The 17282-nt window shown below is 35.4% G+C and overlaps 5 protein-coding genes across 5 annotated transcripts; 2 read left to right on the top strand and 3 right to left on the bottom strand.

Moving 5' to 3' along the window:
* Positions 1 to 1168: 1168 nt before the first annotated feature.
* On the bottom strand, positions 1169 to 2401 carry LOC106431840 (photosystem I chlorophyll a/b-binding protein 6, chloroplastic). The gene is made up of 3 exons (XM_013872666.3): positions 2043 to 2401; positions 1451 to 1968; positions 1169 to 1360 (listed from the first exon to the last, which is right to left on the bottom strand). Exons 1-3 carry the CDS (start codon positions 2305 to 2307, stop codon positions 1343 to 1345), a joined length of 801 nt encoding a protein of 266 aa, XP_013728120.1. The 5' UTR covers positions 2308 to 2401; the 3' UTR covers positions 1169 to 1342.
* A 942-nt stretch (positions 2402 to 3343) lies between these two features.
* Positions 3344 to 4938, top strand: LOC106431837 (ubiquinone biosynthesis protein COQ9, mitochondrial). The gene is made up of 6 exons (XM_013872662.2): positions 3344 to 3716; positions 3791 to 3898; positions 3974 to 4135; positions 4213 to 4384; positions 4474 to 4547; positions 4651 to 4938. The coding sequence occupies exons 1-6, from the start codon at positions 3444 to 3446 to the stop codon at positions 4765 to 4767; spliced, it is 906 nt and encodes a 301-aa protein (XP_013728116.1). The 5' UTR covers positions 3344 to 3443; the 3' UTR covers positions 4768 to 4938.
* Positions 4939 to 5078: 140 nt separating this feature from the next.
* Positions 5079 to 6238, top strand: BNAC08G18600D. Its single transcript, XM_013872667.3, has 3 exons — positions 5079 to 5320; positions 5572 to 5693; positions 5788 to 6238. The coding sequence occupies exons 1-3, from the start codon at positions 5197 to 5199 to the stop codon at positions 6106 to 6108; spliced, it is 567 nt and encodes a 188-aa protein (XP_013728121.1). The 5' UTR covers positions 5079 to 5196; the 3' UTR covers positions 6109 to 6238.
* Positions 6239 to 11416: 5178 nt separating this feature from the next.
* LOC111210417 (protein LAZY 3-like) lies at positions 11417 to 11966 on the bottom strand. Its single transcript, XM_048766908.1, has 3 exons — positions 11957 to 11966; positions 11605 to 11900; positions 11417 to 11521 (listed from the first exon to the last, which is right to left on the bottom strand). The coding sequence occupies exons 1-3, from the start codon at positions 11964 to 11966 to the stop codon at positions 11417 to 11419; spliced, it is 411 nt and encodes a 136-aa protein (XP_048622865.1).
* Positions 11967 to 12448: 482 nt separating this feature from the next.
* On the bottom strand, positions 12449 to 15974 carry LOC106431853. The gene is made up of 12 exons (XM_013872691.3): positions 15261 to 15974; positions 14955 to 15167; positions 14723 to 14812; positions 14527 to 14643; positions 14179 to 14448; positions 13953 to 14109; positions 13799 to 13876; positions 13619 to 13719; positions 13371 to 13541; positions 13224 to 13298; positions 13051 to 13161; positions 12449 to 12979 (listed from the first exon to the last, which is right to left on the bottom strand). The coding sequence occupies exons 1-12, from the start codon at positions 15807 to 15809 to the stop codon at positions 12641 to 12643; spliced, it is 2271 nt and encodes a 756-aa protein (XP_013728145.2). The 5' UTR covers positions 15810 to 15974; the 3' UTR covers positions 12449 to 12640.
* Between the last annotated feature and the right edge of the window lie 1308 nt (positions 15975 to 17282).

Here is a 17282-nt window from a genome sequence, read left to right as displayed (position 1 = left end):
AAGTGTCTTATGCAACTCTAGTTTTTTAGATGTTTTGTGATTGTTTTTTTTCTGCTAGTTTTAGCTTGTTTGTGTATTGATGAGACTTGTTATTTGGAACTGGACCGATGAAGAAGTTCAGTATTTTTTTACTCTTTATGCCGATGAAAAAAGAAAAGGGAACATACCAAGGAGTGGCATGAATGTAGTTGGAAGAGAGTTCATCATAAAGAAGTTTGAAGAGAAATTTAGTAAGAGATGGATATGTGACAGGTTTAAGAACAAGGTTGATATTAGTAGGAAAGCATACGTCAAGTTTAAGAAACTCACTCATAACAGAACTGGGCTTGTCTATGATGCTATGGGAAGGTTGGAGATGTCCGATGCTTGGTGGGATCAAAGCATTGCGGTAAGTAACTTTCTCTTAGTTGCTTTAATAATGTCAGTATATTAGCATAAAAAATACAATCTATCTTCAAGTTTACGAACTTTTTTTCTCTTAAACAGGAATGGCAAGGTGTAAGAAAGTACAAGACCAAAGTGCCTCCAAACATGGATGTTTTTGAAGCAGAGTTTGGTGCTGTTACTGTGACTGGAGCAGAAGGATGGAGTGCTCAGCAAGGAGAAGCTAGTTTAGATTCTAGAGTAGATGCAGAAAAGGATGAGGAATCTGATTCAGTTGACACTGATATGCCAGCACCAAGAGAAGAAACAAGTAGAGCTGGATGTTCAAAGTCAAAGAAAAAGCGTAAAGAAGTTGATCATGAGCCTTATGCTGTTCGAAATGCAATTCTGGCAGAAAAAAATAAGATAATTGTATTCAAACTAATTTCAAATAATATACAATATCAAAATACATAAGGATTTGTTAACATGTTTTTATAGTTTAAATTGGATATAAACTTAGTTTTTTTTGGGTATATTGCATTCAAAATCATCGCTCAGACTCAAGCTATCAATTCGAAAACCTTTCGGGTGGAATTTTTTGGAATTTTTATAGATATCAAGTGTCTTTCTGTGTTCTCTTCTTTTCGTTTATCTCTCAAGAGTTTAATATCACTGCTGATTTTCTGGCAAAAGCAGCATTGTGTAATCACTCTCTCTTTTACTAGACTTCTCTTCATCTGATTGAAGTGTTTGTTGTTCAAAAACAAAACATGTACTATATCTTCATTTCTCAGAAGTTCAATGACTTAACTAACAATTTTTGAATTTTGTCTCTTTATAAAACAACAATATACAAATAATTAAATTCATAACAATAACGTAACTGATACTATACACCAAAGTTATAACATCATTTGGTTGCTTATACAGCCATAAGAAAATTATATTCGCCGCAAACTAATCTCAATCAACGTGATCATTGTGATGTAAATGCCTGCAAAACAAGTTACAAGTACCAATGAAAGTCGGTCAATACACAAAATCATCAATACAATGATCTTCATCATTGACATGTTAAACTTACTGAGAAGACGTTGCAGTGACCAGGATCAGCGAGATGAGCCATGAGATTCTCAATTGGATCTTGACTAGCACTGTAGTTAGCTTGGAAACAAAACCCAACGAAAGCAAGCATCGCTAACCGTCCGTTTTTAATCTCTTTAGTCCTCATAACCATGACCGGATCAGGAGAACCTCTTCCCCACATCATCGGATCGAACCATAAACCTCCCGGGTAACCAACATCCGGTTTAGGATTCACCTTGTGCGGATACTGAGGCTCTATGTCCACCGAACCCGGTTTGATAAAATCAGCCCAACGTCTACCTTCGGCCCAGCCCATTAACACTAACTGGACGACGAATAAGGTAGTGGAATCCGCGAAATACTCGCGCGAGCCTGCGTCGTACCACGAGTAATTCTCGATGAAACCTAACCGCTCCAGACATTCCGGTATTAAGATACCGGTCACGGCTAGCATGGCCCACCGGCTATGTATGAGCTCAGCTTGGGCAAACCATCTGAGGGTTTCCGGATCAGACCCTATAAAACGAAACCGGTTTAGTTAAATTTCGGTTAGTTTCGTAAACTGGAATGGGTTTCTCATGTTTCCGTACCTAGACCAAGAGGATCGAAACCGAAATCACCAGGAAGACTGCCATCGAGCCACTCAGGTGGAGAAGTACCGGGGAACCACATAGGACGGTCCGGAGTAAGTGGTTCACAGACACTAGAAACTTCTTTACCGGCACGAACCACCACCAAACGCTCGCTCGTTCTTCCACCAACACGTGATGAGAAAGCTCCTCGTGCATTTTGTACTCTGCTTGTGGATAAAGCGAGTGTGGTGGAAGTGAGAGCAGAAGCAATGGCAAGAGCCATCTTTGTTAATGTTCTTGTGACTCTCCTTGTTGCTGTGAGTGTATATGGAATCGCATGTTATGGGCTTTGTTATCCAGAAGAATTTGTGACGCCAGTGTTACGTGACACGTGTACCGTTCGATGTGAAGGATAAGTTTTTTGAAGGATTAATTAGATATACCATGATTGGTGAAAACCATACAAAATTGCATGAATTATCTTAATTCATATCATGGGCTATAACCAGCAATAAAATTTAAAAGCTGATTCAGAATTATGAAATGGGGTTGTTTAGTATAAGTTTCTTATTGTTTTCGTCATTTGTATAAATAACTATAAATATTTGACATATTAAACAATGTATAAATGATAATAAAGATTTTAAAACATTTAATGAATTTTAGTGATAAAACCTTTTAACTATTTTTGAATCGTAAAAAAAAACATATCAACTAAATTTTCAACATTAGAAACTGATGCAGCAAGATATTTGGAAATTATCCAAATATTTTTATTATTCATTAGTTTCAATTGATAATTACCTTTTATTTGTATTTTTCATATTTTAATAGTTTTTCTATTTTAATTAAGATTAGGGTTTTCTAGATTTAAGGTTTTATTATAAATAGACATTCAAGCCTAAATTTGTATTAAATTTTGATTTGATTAATAAAGAGCTTTGGCTTTTGGGAGAATTATATTAATCTATCCCTTGTATTGATTTGATTAGATTCATCAATCAAGAAGCAGGTCCCAAGCGAGGATTCCCTAGAATCATTTGGTTGAGCTGACAGGTCACAAGCGTGGTTTCATAACCCATTGGTTCAGCTGTTTATCGTTGCTTCCGCTCCATCAGAAACTCTCAGCTTATAAACCGTTAATGTATGTCATCTTCTGTCACGGTTTTTCAAAAAGAGGATGACATATGTTATCCGAATTGAAGTTAAAAGTTTATTTCGCAAGATTTTTAGTCAAAAGTTTTTACGATTCATCTTTCGTTTAGTTGATGGTTTAATTACTAAAAAGTCCTTAAATAAACCCCCAGTTTGACTTGTTCATACTTCACACCATAATAGAATCAAAGGAAGCTCCTTTAACTTCTCTTGGTAACGAACTCATCCACGTGTCATAAATCCGAACCCTTAACTCCGGCGACAATGTACCGAACGGCGGCGAAGCGTCTTCTCGGCGCTGGTTTAACAACCAGCCGCCTCCTCCGATCCACCATCATCCCTTCTTCTTACACTTCCAATCTCTGCACTTCATTGATGGGTCACACCGAATCACCGATTATTAATCAATCGGGTCCCACGGCGGCTTCATCCTCTTCGTCTTCTTCCACGGGTACAGGGGAAGGACCTCGTAGGAAACCAAGACCCGAGTTCGAGGAAGAGCAGGCTCGTGTTCTCTCTGCGTCTCTCCGTCACGTGGTGAGTCTCTGAACGCCGTAAAGTTTCCATTTTTAAGCGATTAGTTTTATCCTAATTTGGGGAATTTTCTGTAGGCGAGGTTAGGTTGGACGGAGGAGGCGATGATGGCTGGTTCGAGAGACGTTGGTGTGTCTCCTTCCATTGTTGGGTCTTTCTCCAGGAGAGAAGCTGCACTTGTCGAGGTATATGTCTGTCTTCAACAACACTCTCTTTGGAAGCGATGTTGATGGGTTCTCTGTTTGTGTACTCTTGTTCAGTACTTCATGGATGAATGCCTACAACTGCTTATTGATAGAGTAGACTCTGGATTGGATTTGCAAAACCTCATTCCGAGTGAACGCATCCCCAAGCTCATCAGAATCCGTTTAGAGATGCAGGTGCCTTACATTTCAAAATGGCCTCAAGCGCTCAGCATTCAAGTAAGTTTTGGGCTGGTTCTCTCTGTTTTGTGATAAGCTTATATGCATATATTCTGATGTTTCGGATACATCTCCAGGCGCATCCAGTGAACGTGCCAACGAGTTTCAAGCAACGGGCAATGTTGGTTGATGAGATATGGCATACTGTTGGAGATGGAGCCTCTGATTTGGATTGGTATGTGAAGCGCACTGTTCTTGGAGGAGTTTACTCAACCACCGAGATTTACATGCTTACCGATGACTCCCCAGGTTCTTAAACTCCTCTCTCTCAAATGCATGCGGTTGAAGAAAAATAACACAAGTTTTGAAGTTTGATATCATTATTTCATGTTGAGCAGAGTATCGTGAAACATGGGCATTCTTGGATGACAGAGTCAAAGATGCTTTTGATCTGAAGAAAAGCATACAAGAGGTATAAGAATAAAACCTTTCTTGCTATGCTTCATTCTTGTTACTGTTTACATATTTGGAATGAAAGTTCTCACTGGAGACAAATTCACAATATTGTATGGCAGGCCAAGTATTTTGCACAAGACATTGGAGCTGGAGTTGGGAAATCGTTTCAAGGACTGATGAATGGAGTTATGCAGACAATGTCCACAAGGGGTGGTGGTAGTACCTCTGCGTTTTGAGAAGATCAGACCTTTAAACAATGAATTTGCTTCATTCCTTATAGTTACTCCAATATATTGATTTGAGATATGCTATATAATAAATTATATCACTATGAATGTCTTGAAGTGTATAAGCCTTTTTGTTGAATAAAACCATTGATTTTGTGAATGGCGATGAGTATTGTGCTATGCTATGTTTATCTGTGAAGGAACAAGAAAGAAAGTTGTGTAATCATGGGTTCAACTTATTTAGGAAGGTTGTTTAGCGTTCGAATACAAACTATAGGGGCTTCGTTGTAATTAATTAAAATTTAGGATAGTTGTAGAGAAAGCTTTTAAATATTCCACTTTGACCCCGAAAAGTTTTAGAAAAAGTCAATTTTGGATGGCAGCTATTTAGCTGAACCCAAGCCAAGCTAGAAACTGATTTTGGGAATATCGGGGAAGATGGTGAAGTCTTCAGAAATCGTGAAGAAGCTGAATCTCAGGTCACACCAAGAAGGTGGTTTCTTCTATGAAACGTTCAGAGATTCTTCTGTCATCCTCTCCACCTCTCATCTCCCTCCCACCTGTAACTCTCTCTCACTCTTGTTCCATCTTGATTTGTAATCTTACTTGTGTAATGTAGTCATTAGATCCGAGTTAAGATCGCTGATATTAGAAAATAGTATTGATTGATTTATTTTTGGAATTTACTATTTCAACAACCCACAAACTGTTCATCCAGCAACATTTTTTCATTTCTTAATCCCTTGTTGGATTTTATTACAGATCATCTAGAAAGTTTGATCCTTTTTGTTTTGTGTCTGAATCTGTGCACAGTCAAGGTGGAGAGAGCTGTGAGCACAAGTATTTACTTTTTGCTTCCATCTGGTAACGTTTCACGTCTTCATCGCATACCCATGGCTGAAACTTGGCACTTCTATTTGGGTGAACCCCTCACTGTAAGTGTGTGAAGAAAAAGAAACGATTTTTTTAATGTTTTTTTTTTTTTGGTTCTTTGTCTTAATAAACCTCTGTTCTTGTCTTGGATCTCAGGTAGTGGAGATCCACGATGATGGGAAGTTGAAATTCACGTGTCTTGGTCCTGACCTCATTGAAGGTGACCAGAAGCCTCAGTACACGGTCCCTCCGAACATTTGGTTTGGTTCGTTTCCAACAAAGGATTTTCATTTCCCTCACAATGGGACTCTGCTTAGAGCCGAGCCTAGAGACTCGGAGAACCATTTCTCTCTTGTCGGATGCACCTGCGCTCCCGGTTTCCAGTTTGAGGATTTTGAGCTTGCGAAACGCTCTCACCTCTTGTCGCTGTTTCCTCAGCATGAGTCGCTTATCACAATGCTCTCTTACCCGGAGTGATGAGGGGTGTTACTGCTAAAAGAAGACATTCTCTATGTTGTTTTGTTACTGCAAAACCTTACTTATGAACCATGTGAAGTTGTAACTGTACTCTTTGATTTCACTTTTGAACTATCTTTCTTTGTTTTAATTTCAAGTTTTGGATTGATCAAAAAAAGAATTACACTTGGCAGTTTTAAGTTATTTATAACACAATAAAATAAGGCAGTTTATGCTACATACACACTTTTCACTAACTTTATTATATATCGTTCAATCTTTCAAATTAAAATATAACTATAGTAAATGGTAGGATCCACTTTCATCTCTCTCTTTTATCTTTTTGATCCACTTTCATCTCTCTTTTATCTTTTTTTTTTCTATGAAACTTTTTCATCTTCTTCATTTTAAAATCTTTGACTTCCAATCTTTTTGTTTCAAAAGATTATCTTTGTAAAATTCAGATTGATCCACGAATCATAATGACTGATGTACCGTCACAAACCATAGATATCATGATTAATGTAAGTCAACAAGTTTTCCACCGCAATTCAGAGGTACGACGAGCTCCACTACCATATCCTTTCTTCTATACAAATCTTCTCTTATGCAGTATCTCAAGTCCGATGGGAAGCCTCAACCTCGTGCCCTCAGCCTCTCTTCCACGGTGTCCAAAGAGGTCTTCGTGGTGATCTCAGCCTCTCCTTGTGTCTCTGGTGGACCGTAAAGGGAAGCCGCCGCCGCATCCGAGATTATATCGCCATTGTTGAACTTTGAAATTAAGTTTCCTTAATTTTCATATGTGGTCCTTGTAATTTTAAATATTTCCACTACTGCCTTAAAACTTTCAGATTTGCAAATAAGTCCTCTTCAGTTAACCTAGAACTTCTAAATTTGCATTTTAGACCTTATCGAATGAAATGTACCAAAAACCTCTAAATACATCTTTTTAGCAACTATACATAAAATCATTAAAATTATTAAATATCATAATTTGTAAAATGTACAAATGAATCTCTGTACATGTATCACTTCGTACAATATTGTACACATGGACAATAGAATATATGTGTACACGTTGGCGATATTTGACACACTGAGTACCTTTCAAGTATCATTCAAAATTTGATTTTTTTGGTGTGGTTTGTTTATATCTAAAGAACATATGCAGTGTACACATGTACACTTTGAAGTTGATGTACATATGTACACTAAGAAATAGATGTACATATTTATACTATGAAATAGATGTATGTGTACAATATGAGCATTTAGATGTCACTATTGCATCTTAATTAGTTAATTTAGATTATTTAAGTAGCATTTAATTGTTAATAGTGTATTTGCATACATAATTGCATAACCAGAGTCTGGAATGCATACATGTGTAAATTTGTACATGTTTACATGTGTACATGTTTATATATGTTTATGTGTCCATCTTCACTTGTGTACATTGTATATCATTAAAGCAATGTACCGTACAATCATGCCTCTCCACTAAAATCGTAAATCACATTGTCTGGTTAAAAACCCAAAATCACATTTTGAATGATACTTTAAAGCTACTCAGTGTGTCAAATATCCTCAACGTGTACACATATATTATATTGTCCATGTGTACCATATTATACGAAATAATACATGTACACCAATTCATTTGTACATTTCTCAAACTATGATATTTAATAATTTTATGTACATATATGTTATAGAAATATGTTATATTACATTTTAAATTCATATCTACATATTGTAGGGATTGGATTGAACAATTAAATTTTTTGGACAATTATAAGGGATGTATCTGAAAATTTGATAGTTTAGGCCAAATTGATAATAACCTAACAAATAAATGACCAAATGTGAAAATGTGAGAAAAACTCCATTGTTGCCCGAGCTTCACCGTGCGGCACAGTGTATTCCTACCATCACACTCACCACGACATACTGTCACAGCCCGAGGCGGATGAGTTGCGAAGCACAACGTGGAGGAGAAAGCTTGGTCGTGTTAATTCATGGTGAAGGAGAAGACGAACCGCAATCGAACTGGGCTGAGGTTTATCGGAGTCACAGATGAGGACCATGAATCACGGCGAAGAGAACTGTGAAAAAAGAGAAAATGAGGTTGTGTTTTTATTTTATGAACTGAAAAAAAAAGATCTGAAAAAGAAGAGAAGAGAAGGAAGATGAAAAATTGGTACGTCCTACAAATTATGCTCTAGTTATACTTTGGTTAGTAATGAATGAAATAAGTTAAGCAAAGTTAAGAAAAAAATGTCCAAAGAGTAAAAACTGTCTTATTGTGTTATAAAAAAAATTCAAAAGCAACTCAAAACTGCATTTGAGTGTAAATAACTCTTGATCAAATCATGTTCAGCAAAGAGAAGAAAGACTTTAGTTTCGGATCAAGTTTTTTTCCAAAAACAGAGCTGAATCAGCTGATGATTTACAAGAGATTCCAAACCTGGCACACACATACACTAACTACTAAAAAACATACGACATATAATAACAACTAAAGCTAGAGCTTGATCGGCGCAAATAATTGATCTTGCTTTTCTAAATAAATATTTATTAGGGATAATTTATAAATTACTCCACTAACAGTTTGAAATTTAAAATTTACTCTTTTTATTTTATTTTTTGAAAACTACATTTTCTTAAATGTGAATTGAATTTTTTACTCTGATATAATTTTTAAATTAATAAAAATAATACTATAATAATTATTTATGTTTAAGATAAATTTGTATGTTGAGATAAATATGTTATTTTACCATTTTGAAATTTATAATAACAAAAATATTATAAAATAAACAAATTATGATCTGTTTTGACTTTCTCATGAAGCTTATATATTTTTTATTTTATTTTCTTAATCTTATATAAACAATTCACTTTTGTTTGCATTCTCTACAAACTATTCATTTTTCTTAGAAATCTACCAAGCAAGTTCTAAATGTCTATTCACATATGTGCTTAATTTGTTTGACTTTGAATATGATGTGATCCAACATCATTAAAAACACTGATTATCATTCATCGCATGTTTTTTTACGTGACATGAAGACCCTATAAATTTGTTTGAGCCAATGATTTGATTCTAGTATCAACAACCCTCTTAATGAAATGAAAAGAAGAATCTGTGAAACTAGAGAAAGTAAAAAAAAAAAATCAGAAATGGAAAATGAGATGTCTTGAGTTTTTTTTCTTCCAAATAATAAAAAGTTTAAAATATATTAAAAAATATTGTGTAGATACTCTAAAGACTTTTTTTAACAATCTTTTCTGTAAAACCATTACTTTAGATATAAAATAAATTAAGAATTGAAAAATATTAAGATAGGACAATTTGGTAAATTTATATATACATACGTGTATTTTTTCAAAAACTTAAACAATGGTGTAGTTTTCAAATTATAATCTTATTTGAGTGTACTTATCCAAAATTTTCCTATTTATTTTGTATAAATGGTAATATAAAATTTTAAAATTTACCCACATTAATAATTGTTTGACATGACATTTTTAAATAGTAATTTTATAATTTATATTGAGTAATTTTATTGTCTTTTAAACCGTCGATGATATCCTCTATATTTTTAAAATACGACTTACGCATCCACACAAATGTATTTTTATTTTTTAAGAATCAAAATTTTAATGTATGATAAAATTTGTATATATACTATTAAAATTTGGTGCTATATATTTTATGCTCTTCAAAATTTATCATATTAAATTTATATTGGGTTTTTTTTTGAAAATATGTGTTAAATAATATATTTACTTATTAATTTATATATTATATAGATAAATTTTAAGTTTCTTTTATTTTTAGTTATTACTAATAAATAGTGAGAAATATAACTAATCGTTAAAATCAGAGCTGGATCTCCGACAACATCCTCACTGGCGTAGATCTGAACAACCTCGTGAACTTATCAAGGTTCGTATTTTGTGTAATCTCAGCTATGTTAGTTTAGTGTAGTGTGGTGTCTCATTTACTTATCTTACACTTCTTCATAGGCGCTTAAGGATCTCTATTTTGAGATATTGTACTATGCGGTGGTCAAGCATGTAAAGGGAATATCCTAGGAAGTTTTCTTCCAAATGATCCTCAGCGAAGATTTCAAGAACCTCTCCAAAATAATCGATGTATTCTGGTTTATGACTCTTTTTAAGTTCTGTGATTGTTTGTCATATTGTGTTCTAAATTTAGTAAATGAATATTTAAATCTATTTAGGTGGCTTTATTGTTGTTTAATCATTTTTATTAATTAGTTATTAATAATATAGCATTCACATATATTTTTTTTGTTTTGAAACATCATTCACATATATATAACGATTTTTGTCATGGGTTTATGTTGTTTACCTGAATCAATATAGCACTAATTGTTTTTATCATATTTGTTAAATAGTTATTTTAAATTAATGTTTTAACATTAACTATTCTGAAAATAAATTTAGGAATGATTTATTGTTGTTTTAATTGATAAAAAATATAATAAATGCTAAAATTTAAGATTAGAAAATTTCTTAAGGTCATTAGAATGTAATTAAGTAGTTATTTAAGATTTATTTTCAAAAAGTAATTCAGTTTTAATAATAATATAGATTGTTTATATAAGGAGAATATTTGTTGTTGCAAAAACAGTACACGAGCAAACAGATTTTTTCACAGGCATTAAAATCTGAAAAAAAGAAAGATGAGGAACAAGAAAGCAAAAAATAGGAAGGAGACCAATAACTTTTCACATCTGTAAATTGTAATTATCAATAGATATTTCATGAGCCATCATTTCATGTTATTCATTCATATTTTGAATAGCTGAGCTTACACCACTCACTGGATACATGAAACATAAAGATTTGGATTAATTTTCTTACATTAGCAACCACACTTTCCTAATTTCCATATTCTAATAAGTCAATTGTTGATAAGAAAATATTTTGGTTTCGTTTCCACTCTATTATTACCATGGCAATCAATCAGGTCGATTTAGCTTATTGGTTGATATCTACATCTCCAAGACAATATCTGAAATCATCAAATAAATCGAATTAAGCTTCCCTATACGATTATTCTTGTTTTACTCTTCTTATCTATCATCTACCTTAAAATTCTTACACTTTCATCTTTCCGCATTATTAATGTTTTTATGATGTTATATGCTTTTGAACTAACTAAATACTGCAACAAATCCATATATACTTTGTTAAATACATCAAATATATATGATGAGATAAAACTTTATGACCTGATGAATAGAATATAGAGAAAGTCTCACATTCAGAATCAGTCTTGCTCCATTTGTTGGCATCAACACTTGGACGAGCTTATAGTCTTATGATTCTCCAAATACATCTTTGCTATAGCATTTGAATGTTGTGGATGTATTTTCTTGTTGAGTATTGTCTTCAGCATCTGCACACAACACATAAAATGTTTATAGTTTTTATATAAATATTATCGACTCAATAACTTGATCATCTATGTACATGGAGTACCTTTTCCATACGTGTGTTGGGAACTGAATCTCCTGTAGACAAATCAAGAGGAGGAGGTGGGATTTTGAAGCCATTTGTGCAAACAAACATCTTGAGAAGAAAAGAGAGCGATTTCTTCTTTCCGATAGTAACATCTGTGTTAACCCTAGTGAGATCTTTGCTAGAATCTGCTTCATCTTCTTTTTCTTCTTCTTCTTTGGAGAAGAGATTGTTTCCAAGTGTTCCAATGGCTAGTACTGTTTCTTGAGGCCAACTTTGGAGGTCTTTACTCAAAGCAGGTCCTGATGTTTCTTGAGCTATATATACATCATCAAACAGATCAATGATCTATCTAAAGTTGTTTTTAATGTACTAGTCTTCATAGTGTAAGAATATTTACTCACAAGAATCTGAAGTTGACTTATGTTTCTTTTCACTAAGTTTTGTTTGAACCCAACTAAAAATCTGTTATCCAACAAAATCAAAATTATACATGATCAAAGAAAGATCAACACAATATATAAGTTATGTTAATCCAGACGAATATGGAAACAAACCTTCCTGTTGCAAGAGACATATAAATAAGCACATGTATGTGTGTCTGTATCCAAAAATTCCTTTTCTGTAGATGATCTTTGATATCCTTGAATAGCTTAAGGAGATAAAGATGATCATAGTGGTCCCATGTTTTTAACGACACTGTAAACACTAATCCCTGAAGCCAGCAAAATGCTAGCAAATAAAAAAAATTCGGTTCAAGTTTCTATAAACCCTCGAAATCACCGTTTCTCTAGCACTTGATCCCATCTTTGTGGACTTTGTTGAATGTTGGTTCACCAAAATCACATTCTTTATAGTATATATATCGTTTAATAGATCGAAATCAATCAACTAGTTGAAAGAAAAACACATGGATTTGTCTGTCCTTTACACTTTCTCCCCTGAAGTAAATATTTTATATATGACTAGGCCGTACAGAAATTACATGTCGTGTGTGTAACGTAAATGTACAAACTTACTTTGAAGCTTTTTAAAATCTTTTTTTCTTTTCTTATAACTAGTCTTCTCCACCACATGCACAGCAAACATTTGTGCAACATTCAAAGCAGGCGATGCAAGCTAGCGCTGTGAAGAGCTGTGTGAAGACAAGGACACATTGATCATTGAGCTTGGTGCAGCATTGGACACAACACATGCAGCAGCATTTGTTGCACAAGGAGACACAACAGCTCGAGGCAGCCTTCACGAACTTCTCAGCAGCATCAGGTGCTCTCTGCTCTCCATATCCTGGTGGAACATTCTCTCTTGTAGCTGTTATATCACCAAAGCCTATACTAAAGTTTTGTAGTGGGATTGTTCTTGATATCATCTTCTGTTTCTCGCCATTGCTCGCTATCTGTTGAGTATATATTTAGTGTACATATGAGTTTTGTAAATTTTTGTACTAACTTATAGATGTGACTATACCTTTTTATTTCCGCCAGTGTCACTTTGTTTTGATGCTTCTTCTGTGTTCTCCAGTTGGATCATTCTAGTATACTCAGATGGTACGCCGGTTTGGATGCTTAGTTTAGTAACCTGAGAAGAAGAAAAATTTAGAGGAGAATGAAGAAGAGGACAAACTTTAATAGTAAACAAACCTTTTCTTTTAGCTGTTTGTCTTCCAAGAACCATGCCTCAGCAGTAAGCAAGTCAATCAGATTCTTTGCAAACACCTGAGTACATATTTATTTTAAAAACACATGTTTTTAGAAGGAAAGATAATGAGAAGGAAGATGATCTTTTACTTTATCAAGAGGCATGTCTTTTGCATTTTGTACAGTCAGCTCTACAGAGAAGCTGCTCATGTCTCCTAGCAAACCATTGGCTTTCACATTCTCTGGGAACTTTCCTCTGTATCTCCCATATATCATCAATGGACTTGAGGACGTCAGATCAGGAATGTTTGAAGGGTATACCTATTAGTAGTCACAGGTAAACACTTTCAGATTCCAAACAAAAAAGATAAGCAAGCAATGTTAGCATAGAAGCACACCTCAACTTCATCAAGAACCTGCAGAGGCTCAATCGTTATATTCAAAAGAGCAGTGGATAAAGCCCTTGTAAACAATTTGTGTAACCGTTCCTCGATATGATCTGTATACATCAGAAAAAGGAAAAAAATGTCTAAGAAACTATATTACATATAGTGTATCTTTTGGAGGCATAGTGTTACCTGTGTTATAAACTGATTCATGCTGGCCTCTTGATAGATTTGCAAGCGTTTGCAGGAAGTAGTGATTACAGAATACACCTGAAGATATTGCAATGAGTTCACATATGAAGAGGTAAATAAAAAAATAATCAAAGCCTTAGAGGAAAAGTTTTACCTAGCCCAAAAGTGTGTATCCGTGGAGGCACTGATCCAGAACTAGCAAGACGTTTCTTCATTACATTACAAATGTGTCTCTCATCTTCAACAGACCCATCTGTTACAAAGAAGATCATAGGAACCGAGCCACGTGTATTCGAAAGCATTTCCACAGCCTGAAAATATTGACACAAGTTAGCTATTATCACCAAAGAGTTAAGCTACAAGTGAGTGAAGAGAAAGACCTTCTCTAGGGGAGGGAGCATGTTGGTACCATCAGAGACAGCAAAGTTCTTGTTCATCCACTCAATGCCTCTTTCAACAGAATCTGAAGTAACCAACTTCATTGAGGTTGAAAAGAGAGAAGTATCATCACTGAAAGTGATGATGTTGAAGGAATCTCCAGGACTAAGCTTAGATAGAGCTGTTGATATCGCATTGTTTACATCTTCTAGAGGTTTTCCAGCCATGCTTTTACTTACATCAACAATAAACACAACTTCCCTCTTGAATGCCTGAAGTAGAGTTAAAGAAACTTAAAGATGTAATGCAAATAGCATTCATTAAAAAAAAAGACAGTACAAAAATCAAACCTTAGTTTTTTGCTCCTTTCCTGGGAAAAGGTAGAACGAAAATACATCTCTCTGATCCACATCGTGAACTGGCGCAGATTGAAGAAAAAGTCCACCAACTATATTACTTGAAGAGGCCTACCACAAGAACATACAGATATAAGCCTTGCAGGAGCTGAAAACAGAGGTTCAAAGCACCAGGGAGAGAGTTTATTACCGTAAAAGAAAAGCTAAAATCTGTATTTGACCATTTCAAAACATCTCCTTCATATGAAAACCTCAACGTCCCTGAGTTCCTCATTTTCTCCTGTAATACAAGAACCTAATCAGAAAGTGTCGGAGAAAAGATCTTACGCCGGAAAATTAAGAATAGACTAAGTAATATATAAAGAACTTGGGTCAATCCACTTATCACCAATTGATTTTAAGTTATCGGAATAGAACCACACCTTAAGTTGATGACTGCATCTTTTGAAGAGAACTTCTGTTCCAGTACCGGCGTCAACACTCAAGTAAATCTTCTCCCTCTTGGAGATTTTCTTTACAGCAGGAGTCACATACTCAGGAAAGGTAAAAGGAATGTCTAGGAAGAACTCTCCTTCGTTATACGTCAACTTCTGTGACCAAGACATCTTGATAGAGAGGTTGGTACCTCCATCAACCTGTAAATAATAAGACATAATCAGAAAAGATAAATAAACAAACACAAGAGTTAACAACATTTGAGCGGGAAACTACCACATGGTCCACGTCACCTGTGGTACAGTAAGAGTGAATATGTTTGGTTTCAAGAACCCTCCACTTTGAGGTTGCGTCGTTTTCTCCAACTCGTTACCATCTTGAGCCGCGATCAGTTGCGTTGCGTAAGACTTTCTAGTAATCTCGACCTCAACACCTAGAATCGAACCATGTTCTCCCATAGGAACAGCGATACGGCAATCGCATCTCTTGCGTCCCATGACGCAGTGGACACGCCACGTTCCGGTCACGGTGACAAGAGCCGTGTCGAGATAACAATCGACGTCGAGCTCTATAGCGTTCATCTGGAGAGGAATCAGAGCCGGTGGGTCGCACCTGCCGTGCACGTGAGGCTGGTAGCTAGGTAGGTCAGGATTATCCACTATTCCCGGGTCGGGTATAACTGCGTAGACCATGGGGGACGAAGGAAGGTAGGCCTGCGCCGTGGAGGTTCTCTCCATCGGCGCCGCTAGCCTCGGCGCCGCGACGGCGCGATCGTTTCCGAGATATATACGTTTCGCGAGTTTGAGACCATCTTCCACCGCCCTTGCGAAATCCTCCGCCATCTAGACGACGGCGAAGAGATATTTTGTCTCGGGGCTTGGTTCTCTCTCTTCTCTTCTCTTTCTTTCCTAAATTTTGTCGGGAAAATAATCTGAGAGGAGGATGTTCCTTTCTTCAGACAACGAGGGAAACAAATATTTTGGGAAGTTCTGTCTTTTCCAGCGCATTTTTTTCACTTTAATTATTTTAATTTATATAATTCATTTATAATTACGAAAAATGCCCCTTTCCTTTTTTGGCGCGATCAAGATCTAACGGTTGATATAAGTATGCCGACAAGATAGAAATACACGAGAACGAATTGTTTTTTTACACGTGGCAATAGAATATGGTGGACCCACCGTAGTTTAAATGTGGTTGAAGCATAGGATTCTATACTTTGACGTTCTTCAACGGTAAAGTCTCGTGGATGCTTGTGCGGGGTCTCACGTGACCAGCCGTTGGCTCATGGGCTTTCTATGCGCTTATTGGGTTGGTTGGTGGGATCAACTGACGTATCACATACACTTACTTTTCGCTGGATTGCTAAAAATTTGCTGGATGATTTTCCTGATATAGAATTTTGAGAATATGGTCTCAACAAATCAAAGACTTTATAACTTGAATAAATAGTGGGATTACAATACAATGGTTTAAATAGTTAACGTGGAGATATGATTAATCCATGCCCTTTGAGATTTGCAATCCAATTACAGAAATAATAAGGTGTTTCATTAGTGTGTGATTGTTATATCGTAACCGTTTGATAGCTCAATTCCTAACACTAAAATCACATTCTCACAAATTCTGATTTTAAGTAAGAATATGATTTGCAGAAGCGGAAAGTATGCTTTAGAAGTAATTATAGCTGTAATTTGTCACATGGTTGTTCGTTTTGTGTGATGCTTGCACTGGGTAAACTGTTATCTTCTAGTCTCTGGAGCTTATTCTACAAGAACGAGATGGTATATATCTGCAAAACTTGTATGTGAAATATGTTGGTAATTGGTAAACACAATAGCTTAGTGATATGACACCAAGATGATGCAAATAATTAAAAAAAAAAATTTCGGCACTCTAGTTTGGTTCTATCTTCCTCTGCAGTGGTTATATAGTGTTGCAAAGGACGTGAGAAGGAACATATGCGGAAACAGATAAATAAAAGCGATGTAACTATGACACATATATTTAACTAGGGCTACCTCTACGGGCAAAGATATATCTTATTATTGGAGGCGATATTGAGCTTACAGAGTGCAAGTTTAAGGTTACTTCGAATACAAGATATATATATTAGCATCCCGTATCTAAAATCCTAGACTTTATGGACTCATGGGCCTAAGCCCACGATCAGATGTAACATCCATAATAACTTGATGCAACGCTCTTGATGCAACCGAGTCGGTGTGATGTACGTGATGTAACATCCATCGCCTGGATGTAACATCCAGATTCAAGACATATCAACAAATCTCCACCTTGACTTGAATCCTCCC

The sequence above is a fragment of the Brassica napus genome, chromosome C8 (genome assembly GCF_020379485.1).
Source record: "Brassica napus cultivar Da-Ae chromosome C8, Da-Ae, whole genome shotgun sequence".
NCBI lineage: Eukaryota > Viridiplantae > Streptophyta > Magnoliopsida > Brassicales > Brassicaceae > Brassica > Brassica napus.
This window is presented reverse-complemented; position numbering and strand designations above follow the sequence as displayed.